Below are 17311 nucleotides of genomic sequence, written 5' to 3'. Positions count from 1 at the left end.
CATATAACGAACAGCTGGAAGAACAATTAACACTAATGTTAGTTCATTTGGTCAATTGACAGCATGATTGGGTATAAAAAGAGCTTCTCAGAGTATCAGTGTCTCTCTGAAGCCAAGATTGTAAGAGGATCACCAATTCCACCATTTTTGCGCAGAAAGATAGTGCAGAAATACCAGAATGGTGTTACCCAGCGTAAAATAGCAAAGACTTTTAAGTAATCATCATCAACCATGCATAACATCATCAAAAGATTCAGAGAATCTGGAACAATTGCTGTGCGTAAGGGTCAAGGCTGTAAAACTCTACTGGATGCTCGTGATCTCCAGGCCCTTAAACATCACTGCACCTCAAACAGAAATGCCACTGTCAAGGAAATAACAGAATGGGCTCAGGAATACTTCCAGAAAGCATTGTCAGTGAACACAATCCACCGTGCCATCCGCCATTGCCAGCTGAAACCCTACAGTGCAAAGAGGAAGCCATTTCTAAGCAGGTTCCACAAGCTCAGACGTTTGCACTGGGCCAGGGATCTTTTAAAATGGAGTGTGGCAAAATGGAAGACTGTTCTGTGGTCAGATGAGTCACGATTTTAAGTTCTTTATGGAACACTGGGACACCATGTCATCCGGACCAGAGAGGACAAGGATAACCCAAGTTGTCATCAACGCTCCATTCAGAAGCCTCCATCACTGATGGTATGGGGTTGCATGAGTGCTTGTGGCATGGGCAGCTTGCATGTCTGCAAAGGCACCATTAATGCGTGGAACTATGTTCAGGTTCTAGAACAACATATGCTCCCATCTAGACGTCATCTCTTTCAGGGAAGACCCTGCATTATTCAACAAGGTAATGCCATACCACATTTTGCAGCAATCACAACATCATGGCTACGTAGGAGAAGTATTCGGGTACTGAAATGGCCAGCCTGCAGTCCAGATCTTTCACCTATAGAGAACATTTGGTATATAAAGGAAGATGCGACAAAGAAGGCCCAAGAAGATTGAAAAGTTAGAGGCCTGTATTAGACAAGAATGGGAGAACATTCTTCTTTCTAAACTTGAGAAACGGGTCTCCTCTGTCCCCAGACATCTGTTGAGTGTTGTAAGAAGAAGGTGGGATGTCTCACAGTGGTAAAAAATGGCCTGGTCCCAACTTTTTTGGGATTTGTTGGTGCCATGAAATTATGAAACAACATATTTTTCCCTTAAAATGATACATTCTGCTACATTTGCATTGAGCAAGACTGGTGTCACTAGTTTTAAGTCATTAAGTAATCTATATGAGGTATATGCATTTCAGCCAAACATTTCCTCTCACCTTAGGAATTCAGATCACTGAAATGTCATGCACAGTTCACAGTTCAGAAGAAGTTAATTCGTTCCACCATAATTTTGGCAACAGCTCTCATTCAATAAGCATGCACTGTCACTCAGTTCACACTGACAAAATAAACCCTAATCTGTTTAATTTTTAAATGTTTCCCATGAATCTGAAAGTACAAAATATAAAATATCTGTAAAATAATAAGATAGAAATAATAATTAATAATAAGATAGAAATGCTACAGTTTTTCAATGACATTTATTTATTCATTCATTCATTTTCTATAAGCACTTATCCAGTTCAGGGTGGCAGTGGTTCTGGAGCCTACCCGGAATCTCTGGGCGCAAGGCAGGAACATACCCTGGAGGGGAGCCAGTCCTTTACAGAGTGACACACAGTGACACATTCATTTACACACTCAAAATTGTCACCAATCCACCTACCAACATGTGTTTTCCATAATCCCATCCCTGTAATAAAACAACGTAAAGACAATGCAAAAAAGATTAAAGATTCATTAAGACTTTCATTGCTGTGAAATGTAGTTTGTATGCCAGTACTTGCCATTACTACACACTTACCTTGTTGCTATACATACCACTTATGAAATATTCCATCAATGTTTGTCAGTTGAATCATTTAACCTAATTCCAGAATCCCTGCTTTATCCGGTGCACTGTAAACACTAACATAAGTTGGAATGCATAATTGCCTTTAAGACTAGTGGACAGTTTTAGACTTTTGTCCAGCATGAATTGTGTTTCTGGTTTGGTCTGTCCAATTGAGCACCGGTATGACACTAGCAATAACGCACATTGAAAACGGGTTTATTATGCATTTTTCTATTAGTAACATGTTTATTAACATCATCCAACAACTGAAACTTAGTTTTTCTTTTTTACAAAGAAACAAAAAAAAAAATATTTAACACACGTGACTTCAAAGGATTTACTGTAGAGAGAGAGAGAGAGAGAGAGAGAGAGAGAGAGAGAGAGAGAAGAGGAACTTTTTTAGACCCTCAAACTAATTTTTAAATAGAATATAATGTGGTGCCATGAATCATAATCAGGATCACCACAGTTTCTGAGACCCACACTCTCCTCAGCTGATAAGGCGAAGACTGAAGGAGAACTGAAGATTATCTCAGAGTTTACTCACTCTCTGTACTTCTTTGAATGCTGTCTGGTGAGTAACATTTTAAAATATTTTTTTAAGTGTATGTGGAATAAATTGGGGCAAATATTAGGGGCTTTCAGACCAGGCAGAACTCATTTTTAAGGGGTTAATACATTTGACAAACGATCCTGACACTACACTCAGTTGCTTAGAGGCAGACATGAGAAGAAAAGGTCAAACAGCACACGGACAGTGACCCAAATGAGGACCAAACCCTGAATGGATTTGACAAATATGTGAATATTGGGTAAGACGGCCATTGATCCCAAAGATGAAAGCATTAAGGACTGTTTATCTGATGTGGAGAGCTTTAGAGTCATACTAGTTGTTGGGCAGCCCATATTTTCTATAGCTTTCAGTCATCTTTTCTAAAATACTCCTGAAAAAGTATAGCCTCACAATCTCCAAGTTGGTTAAGAAAATACTTACAAGGCCTCCTTAGATATTGCTTGGTTAAGAGCATGTTTTTCTTGGGTGCTCTTTTTAAGAACTTAAAGTGAGCATACTGTGGGGAAAGAATCTGTTTAAAGTGCATTAGCACATTAATTTGGAAACCAGTGGTGACTACCATCCCACTGTGAAACCCAACTGTGAAATAATACAACCCATTCTGAAATCACAAGATAAAATCAGTGGTTAAGTAAATGGTTCTGATTTTGTGCTATGTCTTATGTAAATAGCAGGCACTTCAGCATTGTCCTGCCTCCCCTTCTGAGTCCCTCCAATCACAGCACTAGGTCAGAATCATGTTTCCCTGTGGAAAGAAAACAGAGTGTAATATGTCCCCTTTTAAAATTTGAAAAGCTTGAGGTGTGCGGCACAGGATTGGCAATTTATTTTCGTTCACATTTGACACCAGTGAAAAAGTGTTTGAGAAGGCTTTCTCTGGATGCTCCCTTTATAGCGTGGTATAAGAGTCAAAGTCTTGTTTTCAAGAGGTATGGGAAAAAATGGCATCAAGGGCTTTTCACACATTGCTCAATAGGACAAAAACACCCATACGCAAGTAGTGATATAAAAACTGAGACATGAAAGAAATGAAAACCAAAAAACAATGCTGACAGTATATAGATTGATCTAGAATATTTACACCATGGTTTTGCCAGTATCGAAAAATAGAAGTTCAGGATTCTTGATCTGGTTCTGTGCCTTGCCTGCTTTCACACTCTCCTTCCAGATCATAGGAACTATGTGGTATGATCCAGGAACCTAGCAGAACCCAGAAGTCTTAGCTAGTTTCAGGCTTGTTCCTTGCCAACTGTTAGCAAATGTGTTCAGTTGCACTACCTGAGGCTTCCTCACTGTGGAACAGGGGATTCTGGGTACCGGTCAGGTTCTCCAGAATCAGAAAACCTCACAAAATGAGACAAAATAAGATCAAGAGTGTTCAAACAGTATACAAGAAGAAACTGTTCAGGTATGCCTTGCAGGTTTCTTCTTGTCCTGGGTCCAGTACCGGGAGCCATGCCTGCTGCTATACATTGGTCTCCAGACCATTCATGTCAATGGTGCAATGGTCCTTCTCTTTGTGCTTGAGGTGCCGAGGGGGAATTGGTGGTTTCTTGCGCTCTGGTGGCGGAGGTCTCATGCCTTCCTCAAGCTGCATGAGGCGTGCCACATCTGGGGGAACGTGCTCAGGTTTACCTCCTGGTGGGGGAGGCTGGAAGCTGCCGTTGTTCTGCTGACAGTTCATCAGCTGCTGGATGTTGATGGGCTTGGTCTCACAGATCAAAGGTACCTGCAAAAGGGTGGACCACAAAACAAGAAAAGATGGATAAGCACTAAGTCTGAAACAACTAGGACTTTTAAAGACCATCTGTTGATCCACTAGACAATTCTCTGCACTGCAGTGTGGTGGCTGTGCATCAGCATGTGCTGCACTGGTACAAGTGGATCAGACACAGTAGTTATGCCTTAGGTCTTAAAGCCCTCTGTGTCACTGCTGAACTGAGAACAGTCCACCAACCAAAAACATCCTGCCTACAGAGTCCTGTGTCACTGATGAAGGACTAGAGGATGACTGACACACACTGTGCAGTGACAGAAGAGCTACTGTCTCTGACTTTACATCTACAAGGCCCAACAAGGGAGGAGTGTTTAACAGAGCAGACACAGAGTGGACACGGTGTAAAAACTCAAGCAGCACTGCTGTGTCTGATCCACTTGTACCAGCACAACAAACACTAACACCACCACTTAGTATCACTTCAGTGCTGAGAATGATCCACCACCACATCAGAGCACACCTGTTCTGTGGGGGACCTAGGTCCTAGGAAATAAAGGATAAGGTGAACATAGGTTAAGAATACCATGTGTACCTTCATGGTATGTGGAACACTATGAGTGTTGAAACAAGAAGGCCATGTTAAAATTCATGGCCAGTATCTTGACTCATTGTTGATCATTGGGAAAATTAAGTGTGATCAAGTCTCCCATAGGCAGCTCGCCCACATATTTTGGCCAGTGACTGTTAAAAGGCTTGTCCCGCACACATGGTGCTTGTTAAACTGTGAATTCCACATGGACTGAAGCTTTGGGTCAGTTATTCATGAGAGTCAAGTACAATCAATAAACTTTTCACATATCTACAGCCATAAAAATATACTTTCTGCTGCCTTATGACAAGAATGTCATGTCTGAGGGTACAAGTTGTGAGGAAAGATGCTTTGCTGACCCTGGTTTTACTTTGAATGTCTTTTTCCTAAACATAGGATTTGCTTTGGAAAAGATGCATACATAATTCTCAGCAAAACAATACAGGTTCAGCCATTCAGATACAAGTGATGTTAGATTTGTTAACAGTGTTGTCTTTCATCTCCACACACACACACACACACATGAAAATAGCCATTGTGATTAATATTCAGGGTCAGAATAAAAAACATGAAAACTGTAATTAACATTGGCAAGTGCCCCAAAAGCATTAGCCACAGAATATAGAATATAATGTTGTTTAATATTCAATGTGTCCAATGAGTCCTGGAGCTTAGAGTTAGCCTTAGGGTCAGGGTTAGGTTTACAGTTAAGTTTAGTGTTAAAAAGACTGCACTATCCTTGCTTTTAGTGGGGTGAAGGTTTATGAAGTATGACAAGGGTTCTGAACTGGACAAGTAGGGCCCTGGTGATGCTAGTGCAGAAACAAGTCATCAGCCAAAGTATTCACACCTAATGAACTAATGGAGAGATTATGTAATAAACAGCCACATGTCAGGGACACTCTCTATGTTGTGTAAACTGGTTGCTTTATGGATGACTAAGCATTCAGATTCTTCAACTTTCACAAACATCTTCTGGTCAGAAACTCACCCCATCACCCTCCTGCATGAAGTCCTTCCTGCAGATGTGTGCCATTATTCCTGTGGCGAGGGCATCCCCCATCACATTCACCATGGTCCGAAATCTATCTCTAAAGACACGGCAAGGAGGGCAATGTGAAAATGTCAACAACTGCATTGTAGAAAGTATCACGTACACCCTCGCAGCCTACAGCATCACGGCTTCTGACTGAACATACTTGGAGGTGTACACTAAATGTTACATCAGCTAATGATATCCAGTATTGGATAGCATCAGGGATCGGGAACAGTAGGACCATCCCAAACCCTTGGAAGGTGGACTCTCCCCTCTGAGTCCTTTATACTAATGGCTGTGTCAATAACAAAAGATAGTAAGACCACTCACAAGGCCCAATCCACGGCGATGATTAGTGTGATGTCATCAGTTGGCAGGCCAACGGATGTCAGGACTATCACCATGGTGACAAGGCCAGCCTGAGGAATCCCGGCAGCACCAATGCTGGCTGCTGTTGCAGTGATGCTGGGAAACATTACAAAACAAACAAACAAGCAAATAAATAAATGCTAACATCACCGTAACAAGACCAGACACTCTTAAAACCAAATGTGCTATAAAGAGGTCTTTGAAAGATGCCATAGAAGAACCACTTTTAGTTCCACTTTGAAGATTTTACATCAAGTGAAGATTTTTTTTAAACCTTTAACCATCTTAACAAACGTGGTTCTTTTATGGCATTGCTCAAAGAATACATTATAGCATCTTTATTTTTTTAAGAGTGAATCTCTGTATGAAAGCCCTGTGATGACAGAAGGGCCCCAGCTGCCTTAAAGAAGAGTGTAACACTGACAGACCTTTGCTGATGTTTCCAGATGTTTTTGCTTTGGAAGGTGACTCACTGGAGTCGCTGTATTCCAAAGTGCAGTTATGCAACTTGGCTAATGGAAGTGACTCGTTTCCCTACCAATGAATGCTGAGCTTTCACGACTACAACCACTCGAACAACTCCAGGAACACTGCATAACCTCAAAGTTCATCCCTAGGTTCTGGCTTTTCAGAACTGTAATCCCTAAAGTACATCACATTCTCATCTGCAGAAGGAGAAGGTGAATATTTCTAAGCCTTAATTATTGAAATTTAAATTATTGTAAAATAAAATAATATAATATTAGGCATGGAGCAATGAGGCATATTAATCAAAACAACTTTAAATAGTTTATATACCATTCATATAAAATATGGTACGATTACATTCCCTGACTTAAGTTACTAAATATATTCTGCTCTATATTCTGTGACTTGAGCTCAACACACTTGGAGGAGAAGATTAACTGCTAATTCTGTGATATCAGCTAAGAAATGTCTACACTGGATAGCATCACATTATATGATGGAGTGAGAAGGTGGGCCATCACACCACACAAAAGAGAGAGAGAGAGTTAAACCAGTAAGAAACAGCTGGCTGCCAGGTTAAAGAGAGGCTAATCCAAACAATTAATTACAAACACACACACACACAAACACATACACACACACACATCTTTTCACCTTGACTGTCATATGCACAATTCAGTTTATCTCACAAACCCACCCCCCACACCCTCTCTCTCACACACACACACACACAAAATTCTATTTGCTGTTCCTCTCATCTGCTGTAGCTCCAGATGAACATTTGACCATCATCTGTTTGATTTCTTCTTTGTGTGTGTGTGTGTGTGTGTGTGTGTTAGGGGGGAGGTGCTGTTTTGCCAGCCAGCTGCTGTCCAACAGATGCAAAGCCCCCGTGCCTGATAGAAAACATTATTAATCAGGCAAATAGGCATCTAGCAATGAAGAGAGAGAGAGAGAGAGAGAGAGAGAGAGAGAGAGAGAGAGAGAGAGAGATCCACTCTGCTTTTGGCCTCGGTCACCGCTCAAATCCACTACTGTGTGTTTTTTATTGTGTAATCCCACCAGTTTCAGTAAAGTTACTACTACTTAAACATATACTGGACTGTAACGACTAGACAATGAAAAAATCTATGCACTTATCAGAAAGCAGGGAAATGTACATTTAACAAAGAATGACCCCCGTTGTCCACCCTAGGTCTTTATTCCCAATCACATCCCATTCCCATCACCATCCTTGAGGCTAGCCGTCAGTTCTTCATAGAACTCTGTAGTCATGCCTCCAAAGTTCTGCTGGCAGTGTTGTACACTGTGACCCAAACTCATTCAGTAATGCTGAGGTATGGGCTCAGGGGTAGTCAGTTCACTCTTCTGTGAAAAATAATCAACCTGTTTGTTTACCATTGTATATAATGTTTTTAGTTTTTCAAGAGAATATAGCTTTTAGCAAAAACAGATAAACAAAAGTGTTAACATTCGAACATGTGACTTTTCTAATATTTGAGAAATGTGGAAGTCCCTGCATAAAATGCTCCTAAAATAAATATTTAATAATTAATAATTTAGCATGACTCCTGCATATCCTTACAGGGTCAACCCAGTCGACATTGAGAGTAAATCAGAAACACAATAACACATGATAAGCATGATATCATTGTGTATCTAATGTGTAATTAAATATATAGACTCTATCCAGAGGAAAACATGTATTTTCAAAATGGTAATTTTACAGAAGATGGGAAATTTGAAGTTTTTTTTAAAAAAAAGATTTTATTCCAAGTGAAATTAATTTGTCATTTTTTTTAAATATCTATTGGTCCATTCATCAAAAAATGTTCATATAATCGTGAAGGATAGCTGCTGTTTTCAAATTATGTAGTAGACTAAATCAGTAATGATAAATTAAATAAAACTATGTAATATAAAATATATATTAATATAAATATAATAATATAATATAATATAATAATAGGCGGCACCGTGGCGCAGCAGGTAGTGTCGCAGACACAGCTCCAGGGACCTGGAGGTTGTGGGTTTGATTGTCACTCCGGGTGACTGTCTGTGAGGAGTTGATGTGTTCTCCCCATGTCCGCGTGGGTTTCCTCTGGGTGCTCTGGTTTCCTCCCACAGTCCAAAAACACACGTTGGTAGGTGGATTGGCAACTCAAAAGTGTCCGTAGGTGTGAGTGAATGTGTGTGTGTGTCTGTGTTGCCCTGTGAATGACTGGTGCCCCCTCCAGGGTGTATTCCTGCCTTGCACGCAATGATTCCAGGTAGGCTCTGGACCCACCGCGACCCTGAATTGGATAAGGGTTACAGATAATGGATGGAATATAATAATAATAATAATAATAATAATAATAATAATAATAATTATTATTATTATTATTATTATTATATTAATAATTTTAAATGTATGCTGTAGAGTGATGGCTTAACAATTTTATATTCAATAAATATTCATAGAGTGAAGTTTCCAGGGTGAAGTACATAAACGTGTCACTAACTCTGACTGGTTCTGTGGCCGACCTGCCCAATAAAATCCAAAAATAGAGAACTGTGCTACATCAGTGTACACTCTCCATAACATCAGGAGAGAACTTTCCATATGCATGAGGTAAAATTGGTGGCTGCTGGCTTTAACCAGGATGGATAAAGTGGTCCTACATTTTTTATGGATTCAAATTCATAGTTAAGGCTTATATCTGTATTTAAGAGTACATGTTTCACATGTTTTAAAAGTGTGCTGTCAAAATGTCATATAGCTTGACTAAGTGAGGACAAAGGGTCAAGGTCAGATGAGGAGTGAGTGAGTGAGTGAGAGAGAGAGAGAGAGAGAGAGAGAGAGAGAGAGAGAGAGAGAGAGAGAGAGAGAGAGAGAGAGAGAGAAAACAGATGGAAAATCTAGCCCTCTGACTGAAGTGTGAGGGATAAAAACGTTGAGAGAGGGAATGGTGGCATGAGTGGAAGCTGCTGGTGATTTACCCTCTGGGTCACATGATGGTCTTATCAGCGGATTAAGCACTTTCATTCGTTCACTCCATCTCTGCCTCACTTTTCCGCCACTTTCCCACCTTTTGATCTCATTCAGCTGAAGACCCTTAATAACTAGCCCATTACATGCAATACTCTCTAATAATTGTGCTCCGTTCCACTTGCCGTTCCCTGGCTGATGAAACCTACCCAGCATACTTCAGCATACATTAGAAAGTGTGGACCACAAACACCTCAGACCACACATCTGGTCAAGTCAGGGTCAAATGAGCATGTGTTAAATAACCCATGCTTTATGACAGCCCTTTTCTAGGCAATGCATTAGTGGCTAACATGCTAGCTCCACATCACTTTTAGAGTGCTCTGTTCTGGCGAAGGGTACAGTAAACCTGTTTTCCGTTTGTGAATATGAAGTGTGGACAGAGTTGTGGTCACTGTTAATGAGTCTAAACACAAACAAGGCCAGAAAATCACAGCCTCTTTCAAGGGCTGGTTTTCCTTATTTTCTTCCTCTTCTGTTATCATGCAGCGCCTTTAAAATCGAAACTAAGTTCAGCTAAGGCTGGATAGCCCACCTGGGTGTGTCCAGTAGGTCTGTTGTCACTGAGGGACCCTGTTCCAGCTCAGATTTGATGGCACTGCTCTGGTACTAATCTGAATCCTATGTTTATTTTCCATCGTGTAACAGAACCATAAAAATGGGTGAAGCATATGGAGGGCTGTGTTTTCTAGCTCGGCCCGTATGTCCCAGCTCAGCCCACATGGTTCCCCAACACAGATGGTAACCAATATAGTCTTGGATACTCAGAACCGACAACCCTGCAGCCCTGCAGTACTACTTTACAGAGTTCAGCAAAGGATTGTGGGTGCTAAGATAAGTAGAATATGTGAAGCAGTCATGACCCTTGGCTTGGGTTATTGACAACTCTATTATTGGTCATTGGTCGAAATCACACTGTGAAAAACTGATTCTCTCACATGCTGATGGATTAAGCCTAGTCTTGGTCATTGACTGAAAATATTTTCTCAGATAAGCTTTGGCTTATTCAAGATCTTTGAAACTGATGCTTAAGCTGCTGTGTGCTGGCCAGCTGTGGAACTGTGGTTCCTTCAGATCTACAAAGCCAGGTGGACAAGGTTGGGTTGAATAAAGTGTTGGAATTCACCAGTGCTGAACAGCTATGTAGATTGCTTTTGAAGACACTTCTGACTCCTAATGTTCTGACCCTGTCCTTTTATTTCACCTTAAATCATTCAGCCATGGCATTTTAAACTGAACTCCATGTTTCACACTCACTGTCCATTCAATCGGCTCCACTGACTATAGAGTTGCACTTTGTTGTCACTTTTTTGCTCTATATACATTGTTAGGCCCCTTTAATGCTGCTCTTCAATGGCCTGTTTTTGCTGAGGGCAGCAACTTGTGTCCACTCATGAAGGACTAGAGGATGACCAACACAGATCTTGCAGTAACAGATGAATGTGTGACTTTATATCTAGAAGGTGAACCCATGAGGTAAGACTGTCTAATGTAATGGACAGTGAGTGGGCACAGTGTGTACTGCTGCAGTGCCTCTGTGGAAGTTCTGTTAAGGGGGTGATGGAACAGTTAATGCTCCTTGGCCTGGAGTCTGGTTACAGCAGATGTCACTGAGAGATAGTGAGTTCTCTCTCTCTCTCTCTCTCTCTCTCTCCAAACCACAATTGCAAGTGCAATAAATCTTGAGCCATTGATATTTATAATGTGTTCCCTGTCACACAGAGACCTACAATTTTATATTGGTCATTTTTTTACATAATTTGGAAACTACATTTCAATATCATATTTTATTAAAATGTCATGAATACCAATAACAGCTTAGCCTTCTCCTGGGAACTTTTCTCCTGGGAGAGTTTCAGAGCACAGGTAGACAAATGTCTGAACATCTGAATATGGATTAATGGTAAAGGTCTTTACAGAGGTATAACTTGCTTATGTATATGTTGAATATTAAACAAACTACACTGACTCTGGGAAATATATAGTGCTTACTTGATGCTGGTGATCTACCTAAAGGTTTTATGTGTTTAAATCTGTCTAATAACTAATGCATTACCTGCTCTTAAATAAAAAGTACACAAATAATAAAAGCTAGTTTATAGACCCAGTGTTTACCTGATGATGATTTCGCTGATGTAATTGTTTCACAATTGTGTAATTATTAATGTAATTCTAATACTAATATTATAATACTAATACTAATAGATAACCAGTAGTATTGATATATAATGCATTACTGACTGTAATGTATGGACCCCCAAAATCCTAATGGTAGAAAATATTATTTAGAGGCTGAATTCATTCCCCCAATTTAATAACCCATTTGTTCAGTTTAGTAACTTGTTCAAATCTTCAATTACATCTAGTTCTCAAGCAAATGATTCAGTATAATCCAATAGATCTGCTATTGTAAATTGTTTTAAGAGTTAATATTCAAATAACTGAATAAAACCATAAAATAAAAACACGGTTCATACATGGTTACGGCTGTTGGTGCCACAGTAAGACTGTTTCTTTATCTGTAATTATCTGATTAATGTAGCCTATAGGTGTATGTTTATATCTATATAATGTAAATTGAGGGAACACATAACTGAGGGAGTGATTTAAGTCTCTAAATAATACTTTTTTTTTACCAAGAGACTTCCATAGTAAACAGTTGACTGAATTCATTTATTTGTAAGTAAGACATTCTATAATTACATATATGATAGTTTACAGTTGACTCTGAGCAGATGTCTACCTGATGGTTATGATCTGACTGAATTTATTATGTATTTATAATTGTGCAATATGTAATATAAAATTGGTGTTTACCTAATAGTGATGATCTGGCCAAAGTCCAGCTCATAGTTGTTGACCTGAGCAATGAAGATGGCCGCCACAGCCTCATACAGTGCTGTGCCGTCCATGTTGATTGTAGCTCCCACAGGAAGCACAAAGCGTATAATACGCCGGTCGATGTGATTGTTCTCCAGGAGGCACTTGAAGGTGATAGGCAGAGTAGCAGAACTGAAATGAAGAGAAAAACAACAGTGGTTAGTTCAAAAATATGTCAAATCATTACATCTTAAATCTTATGATTTAATCAATTTTCTTTCCATTAACCTAAGAACCTATTTTTGTTATTCGCTGCTGAATAACAAAATTCAGTGCACCACCAACCACATTCATGATCATTAATGTCCAGCTGTAGTTCTTGTTGAAGCAAGATAAATAGTCTTGAACTCAGTTCCCAGGAACACACTGGTCATTGTGTCAATCTATTCATCTGATAATTCACTGGCCATTTACAGGAGTTACAGAGGCTGAATCATTGCCTTTTGCCAAGATGTGCTGGAGCTAACCTATTACTTCCAGCCATTAGCTAACTAAATCTCCTTAAATAATGACCCAGCTTTGCAACATTGCTCCTTAAAAGAACACTATATAGTATTTTACCTTAATATTACAGCTTAGAAAAGGTTGTCATCATCCTCCAACCTGAGTTGTCAGAAGAAACAAGGAGAAGATAGTGTGTGTGTGTGTGTGTGTGTGCGTGTGTGTGTGTGTGTGTGATGTACACAGCTAAATTAGGTCAATTCAGTGAAGTTCAGTGGTCATTGGTAGTGTGGAACCTGGAAGAGGTGGCCAGGGAGATGAGCAGGGCCTGCAGGATCCCTCTGATGTAGACAATGGGGCTCTTCTTGGTGATGAAGAAGTACATGGATGGCAGGATGAAGAGGCCATGGAGGATGAGGCCCATCACCACAGTGATTGCGTAAAAGCCCAGTTTCTTCCCCATGTCTGAAGGGTCACTCATTTCCAGAATCTTCCCTGCGACCAGGAAAACTATTCCAAATGGAAAATACCTGCAGCAACACAAGTCAGTAATGAAGACTAATGAAATAACAAACACTCATTTAATTTAAATATATATATATATATATATATATATATATATATATATATATATATATATTCCATAGAAGCTTCCAAAGCAGAGTTCACAGAAGGTTCCACAAAATATTTTTTCGAAGAAACCTGAGCAGAATATTCAAAAGATTATTCAATAGATTTTTTCAAAAGATTTCTCAGTAAATTCCTCCATATGTTTCATAAAATATTAATTAGAAAATTTCTCAAACTTTCTTCAGGATAGCCCTCAGTAGTTTCCTCAGAGGAATCCTTGGAAGATTCCTTAGCAGATCCATCAGTGGAGTTCTCAGAAGATTCCTTAGAAAACCTTGTAGTAAATTCCTCATTAAATCGCAACAGATTACAAAAATGATTCCAGAGAGTATTCCTCATAAGATTCAACAAAAGACTCATCTTCAGCACATTCCTCACCACAGATTAACATAGAAGATTCTTCAGCAGGCATGTCAGAAGATTATTCAGCAGATTCCACAGAAGTTTCTGCATAAGATTCCTCAAAGAGATCCTTATCAGACAAGTCAAAAGATTCCACAGCAGATCCTTAAACAGAATGATCTGTATAATGATCTGCATGTCATTCACTATCAGGACTGCTTTTCCATGGGTTGGAAACCCACCTGTAATCACTGGCCACAAGGCAGGAACCCACCATGGACAGCACTTAAGTCCATCACAATAGATCACTCACACACATTTGTGTCCTAATTATGTTGTTTAATTGATTAGTCTGATGTCATTAGTCACCTCACTCCAGCTGCTATTTTTAAGCCACACCTAACTATTGTGTATAATTTAAAAATGCATTCTTCAAACATGACAGAAATGAAGGCATCAATATTAGTTTCAAAATTTAACAGTGCTGCAGACGACGGTGAAAAGAAAACTCACCAGATGACTATGGCCACTATCTTCAGCACAGCTTCATTCAGACTCTGGCAGAAGTTGACCAGCGCACTGCCGTTAGGCCCCATCCTTCCCAGCATAATGCCTGAGCACAGAAATACTTGTTAGTCTAAGTTCCAGAGTTTGCAATCTGAAGGCAGACTCATATGTTTGACCAAAAAGCCATTCCCAGGATTCATACAGTTTGTACAAAAATGTATTTCCTAATACAGGGATGTACACCTAAAACCCACACTAAGCATTTTTGAAATGCTTCTCAAATGTCATACCCCCAAACTGAAATCAAGTTTTTAAGTGGTTGTGCCTCTGACTCAGACTATAGGGCAGTTCATGCCTATATGTCAGCTCTTTCCTTTTTTCAGTTTTTCTTCTCCCAGTGACCCAGTTAAATGGAACCCAAAAGTAGTGGGTCAAATGCCCACTCACCCTCATTGTTCTGGCATCTCTGGACAAAAGCTTGCTTAGTGACACTACAAAAAAAATCAATCACAACCAATCATAATACAGTCATAACAAAGGAATATTTGTGCTGCTTCTTTTAGCAGCATATGTTTTCATTCTTGGAGATCTTGTGGGTTAGTTCCAGATTTGGACTTGCTCTATGATTCTTGATAGCTGTGATCTGTTGATAACTCACAGATATTTAGCCTATATGACAACAATATGCATAACCCAATCTATTTACCCACATCAGCGTTATCAAAGTCTAAGCTTCAGTAATCCAGCACAAACCCTAACTTATATCCCTTTCATAATAAGACAATTATGTTCTAGATTTCTGAAGCCAGGAAAGGGTTACAGAAATGTCTACCTCAATGCTGCATATTTTGCTCACCCATGGTAGCTGAGAAGATGACAATGCCAAGGACATTCATGCCCTCACTGGTCCCGGGCAGTGTGCGGAACACCACGTCTGGTGGTGGCGTGAGGTCCAGCTGAAAGTTCTGTACATCAGAGCCATTATCGTCCTGAACATCATAGATTAGAGGCCGGCGGGTGGTCGTCTCGGTCAAAGTGCTGACCGTTGTCTTGGGTGTTTTCATGATGGGGACACTGTTGGTGCGGTACTGAAAAAAACCAAGAGGAATTCAGGTTACTCCATACACTCATGGTGTGTTTCCCCTGCAAGACATTGGCCTGACCTGACCAGACTTGACTGGGCACAGCTCGAAATGCTTTTCCCTGGGTGCTTTTCCACTAGCTTTGTACAACCTCGTCTCTAACGGGAACCATTGGCTTTGAAAACCACAACAAAGGCAGCAGTAACATTAGGAGATGGTTATTTATCATTTATTCACACGTTGTTTTTTGTTTTTTAAGTTTATATTGAAGATATGACAGCCCCTGTTCCTTTCATCACCCCTGTAAAGAGATACATGTCTCTACAATAAACCATTTTACACACAACCAATCGGTTTACTCAGTGACTGAATTTCTCTTAAAATGATATGACATTCAGATTTCAACTTGTAAACTGTCTCATGGAAGCCATAAAAATGCTCCAAACCAGACATTGACCAAATATAATGTGTCCTAACATAAATTAACCTATTAATATCTCACCAGTTGTCCACAAACCCTTGTTGAAGAAGTGTAGGACAATGACCTCACTGCCAATCACTTAAGATTTTTAGAAATGATTCAGCAGCTCAATAATTCTCCCCTCATTTCATAAGTGAACACAGTTCTGAGAAAATTAAGAAAATGTCTTCTTTGGTCACAATTCCTCAAAAGCTTTGTCATCGTCATCATCATCATCATCACAGCTTCATATTTCAGCAAAGTGTTGAATTAATGTTAGCATCATGACCCTGGATGTTTTTGCTGGGTTCTTTTGAATATAAGTTATAGCATGTGTCCAAAATTCCTTAAATCCCACTATGTTTGGGGATACAGGGGTTAAACTCTTACCTGCTGGAACGTAGCTTGAACCAAATTCTCAGGAAACATGTTCCTGTGTAGGAGAAAGAAGAATATTCCACATTAGCAACAACAGATCAGCTCAAACATTTCAGACCACTCAACAAATCACTCACAGACCACCCTTCATTTATGTAATTCCAGTCAGATTTACCATTAAGAATAGAGTTTTTGACCTTCAACGTGAATAAAAATGTTGAAAAAAGGCTCCAGAATGGTGGTCATCTGGAGATCACTTGTCCAATATCTGGTAATGCTCAAATTTAGGAATGCAGCAGAGCTGGCAGGCTGGAAAATCCTCTCCCACTTCTTTACCTACAGTGCTGCAGCACAGGTCAACTGGTGTTCTCTAGTGCTGCATTAAAACTATTCAGTGTGTTTCACTCATAGCTGTTTGATTGTAGTAGTAGTGGCTTTAACATGTTTCACCCTCCTGAGACAGTTTCACACACTTATACACTGTCACTGTGGACAGTTATCAGTTTTATTGACCTGATATGGGACTGATCACCCCAATGTCCTGACATCAGTATAAGCAAACATATTTATTTATTTATTTATTTATTTATTTGAGTGTTTTAGGCTCAGGAAAAACAGAAAATAAAAATCAGCCAAACACGTCTTTGGACACAAATGTCCTTAGTGTAACAGTGTTCCGCCATTTACTGCCAATAGAGTTGGTCAACAATACCTAGGGGATTGCTGGGTAATACCATGGCTTAGCTGGGTCACCATTTTATAAGCATTTATTCAAACAATTGGATTATTTCTGTTCTCATCAAAACACTAATCAAACGTGTGATAGCATTTGGTTTTAAGATTGGCATTCAGCTGTTCTGGACCCCATTGCT

At 39.7% G+C, this 17311-nt stretch overlaps 1 protein-coding gene across 1 annotated transcript in view; it reads right to left on the bottom strand.

Moving 5' to 3' along the window:
* Nucleotides 1-3974: 3974 nt before the first annotated feature.
* The window catches only part of slc1a7b (solute carrier family 1 member 7b), a 40458-nt gene continuing 27121 nt past the window's right edge, over nucleotides 3975-17311 (bottom strand). The window contains exons 4-11 of the mRNA XM_066672818.1: nucleotides 16452-16494; nucleotides 15376-15607; nucleotides 14526-14625; nucleotides 13337-13570; nucleotides 12537-12731; nucleotides 6182-6316; nucleotides 5807-5906; nucleotides 3975-4238 (exon numbers count right to left, since the gene is read on the bottom strand). Of these exons, the coding sequence (XP_066528915.1) occupies nucleotides 3975-4238; nucleotides 5807-5906; nucleotides 6182-6316; nucleotides 12537-12731; nucleotides 13337-13570; nucleotides 14526-14625; nucleotides 15376-15607; nucleotides 16452-16494 (1303 nt within the window). The remainder of the gene's footprint in view (nucleotides 4239-5806; nucleotides 5907-6181; nucleotides 6317-12536; nucleotides 12732-13336; nucleotides 13571-14525; nucleotides 14626-15375; nucleotides 15608-16451; nucleotides 16495-17311) is intronic.

The sequence above is a fragment of the Hoplias malabaricus genome, chromosome 5 (assembly GCF_029633855.1).
Source record: "Hoplias malabaricus isolate fHopMal1 chromosome 5, fHopMal1.hap1, whole genome shotgun sequence".
In the NCBI taxonomy this organism is placed as follows: Eukaryota; Metazoa; Chordata; class Actinopteri; order Characiformes; family Erythrinidae; genus Hoplias; species Hoplias malabaricus.
Note: the sequence above shows the minus strand (reverse complement) of the source record. Positions and strands in the feature narration are given on the sequence as shown.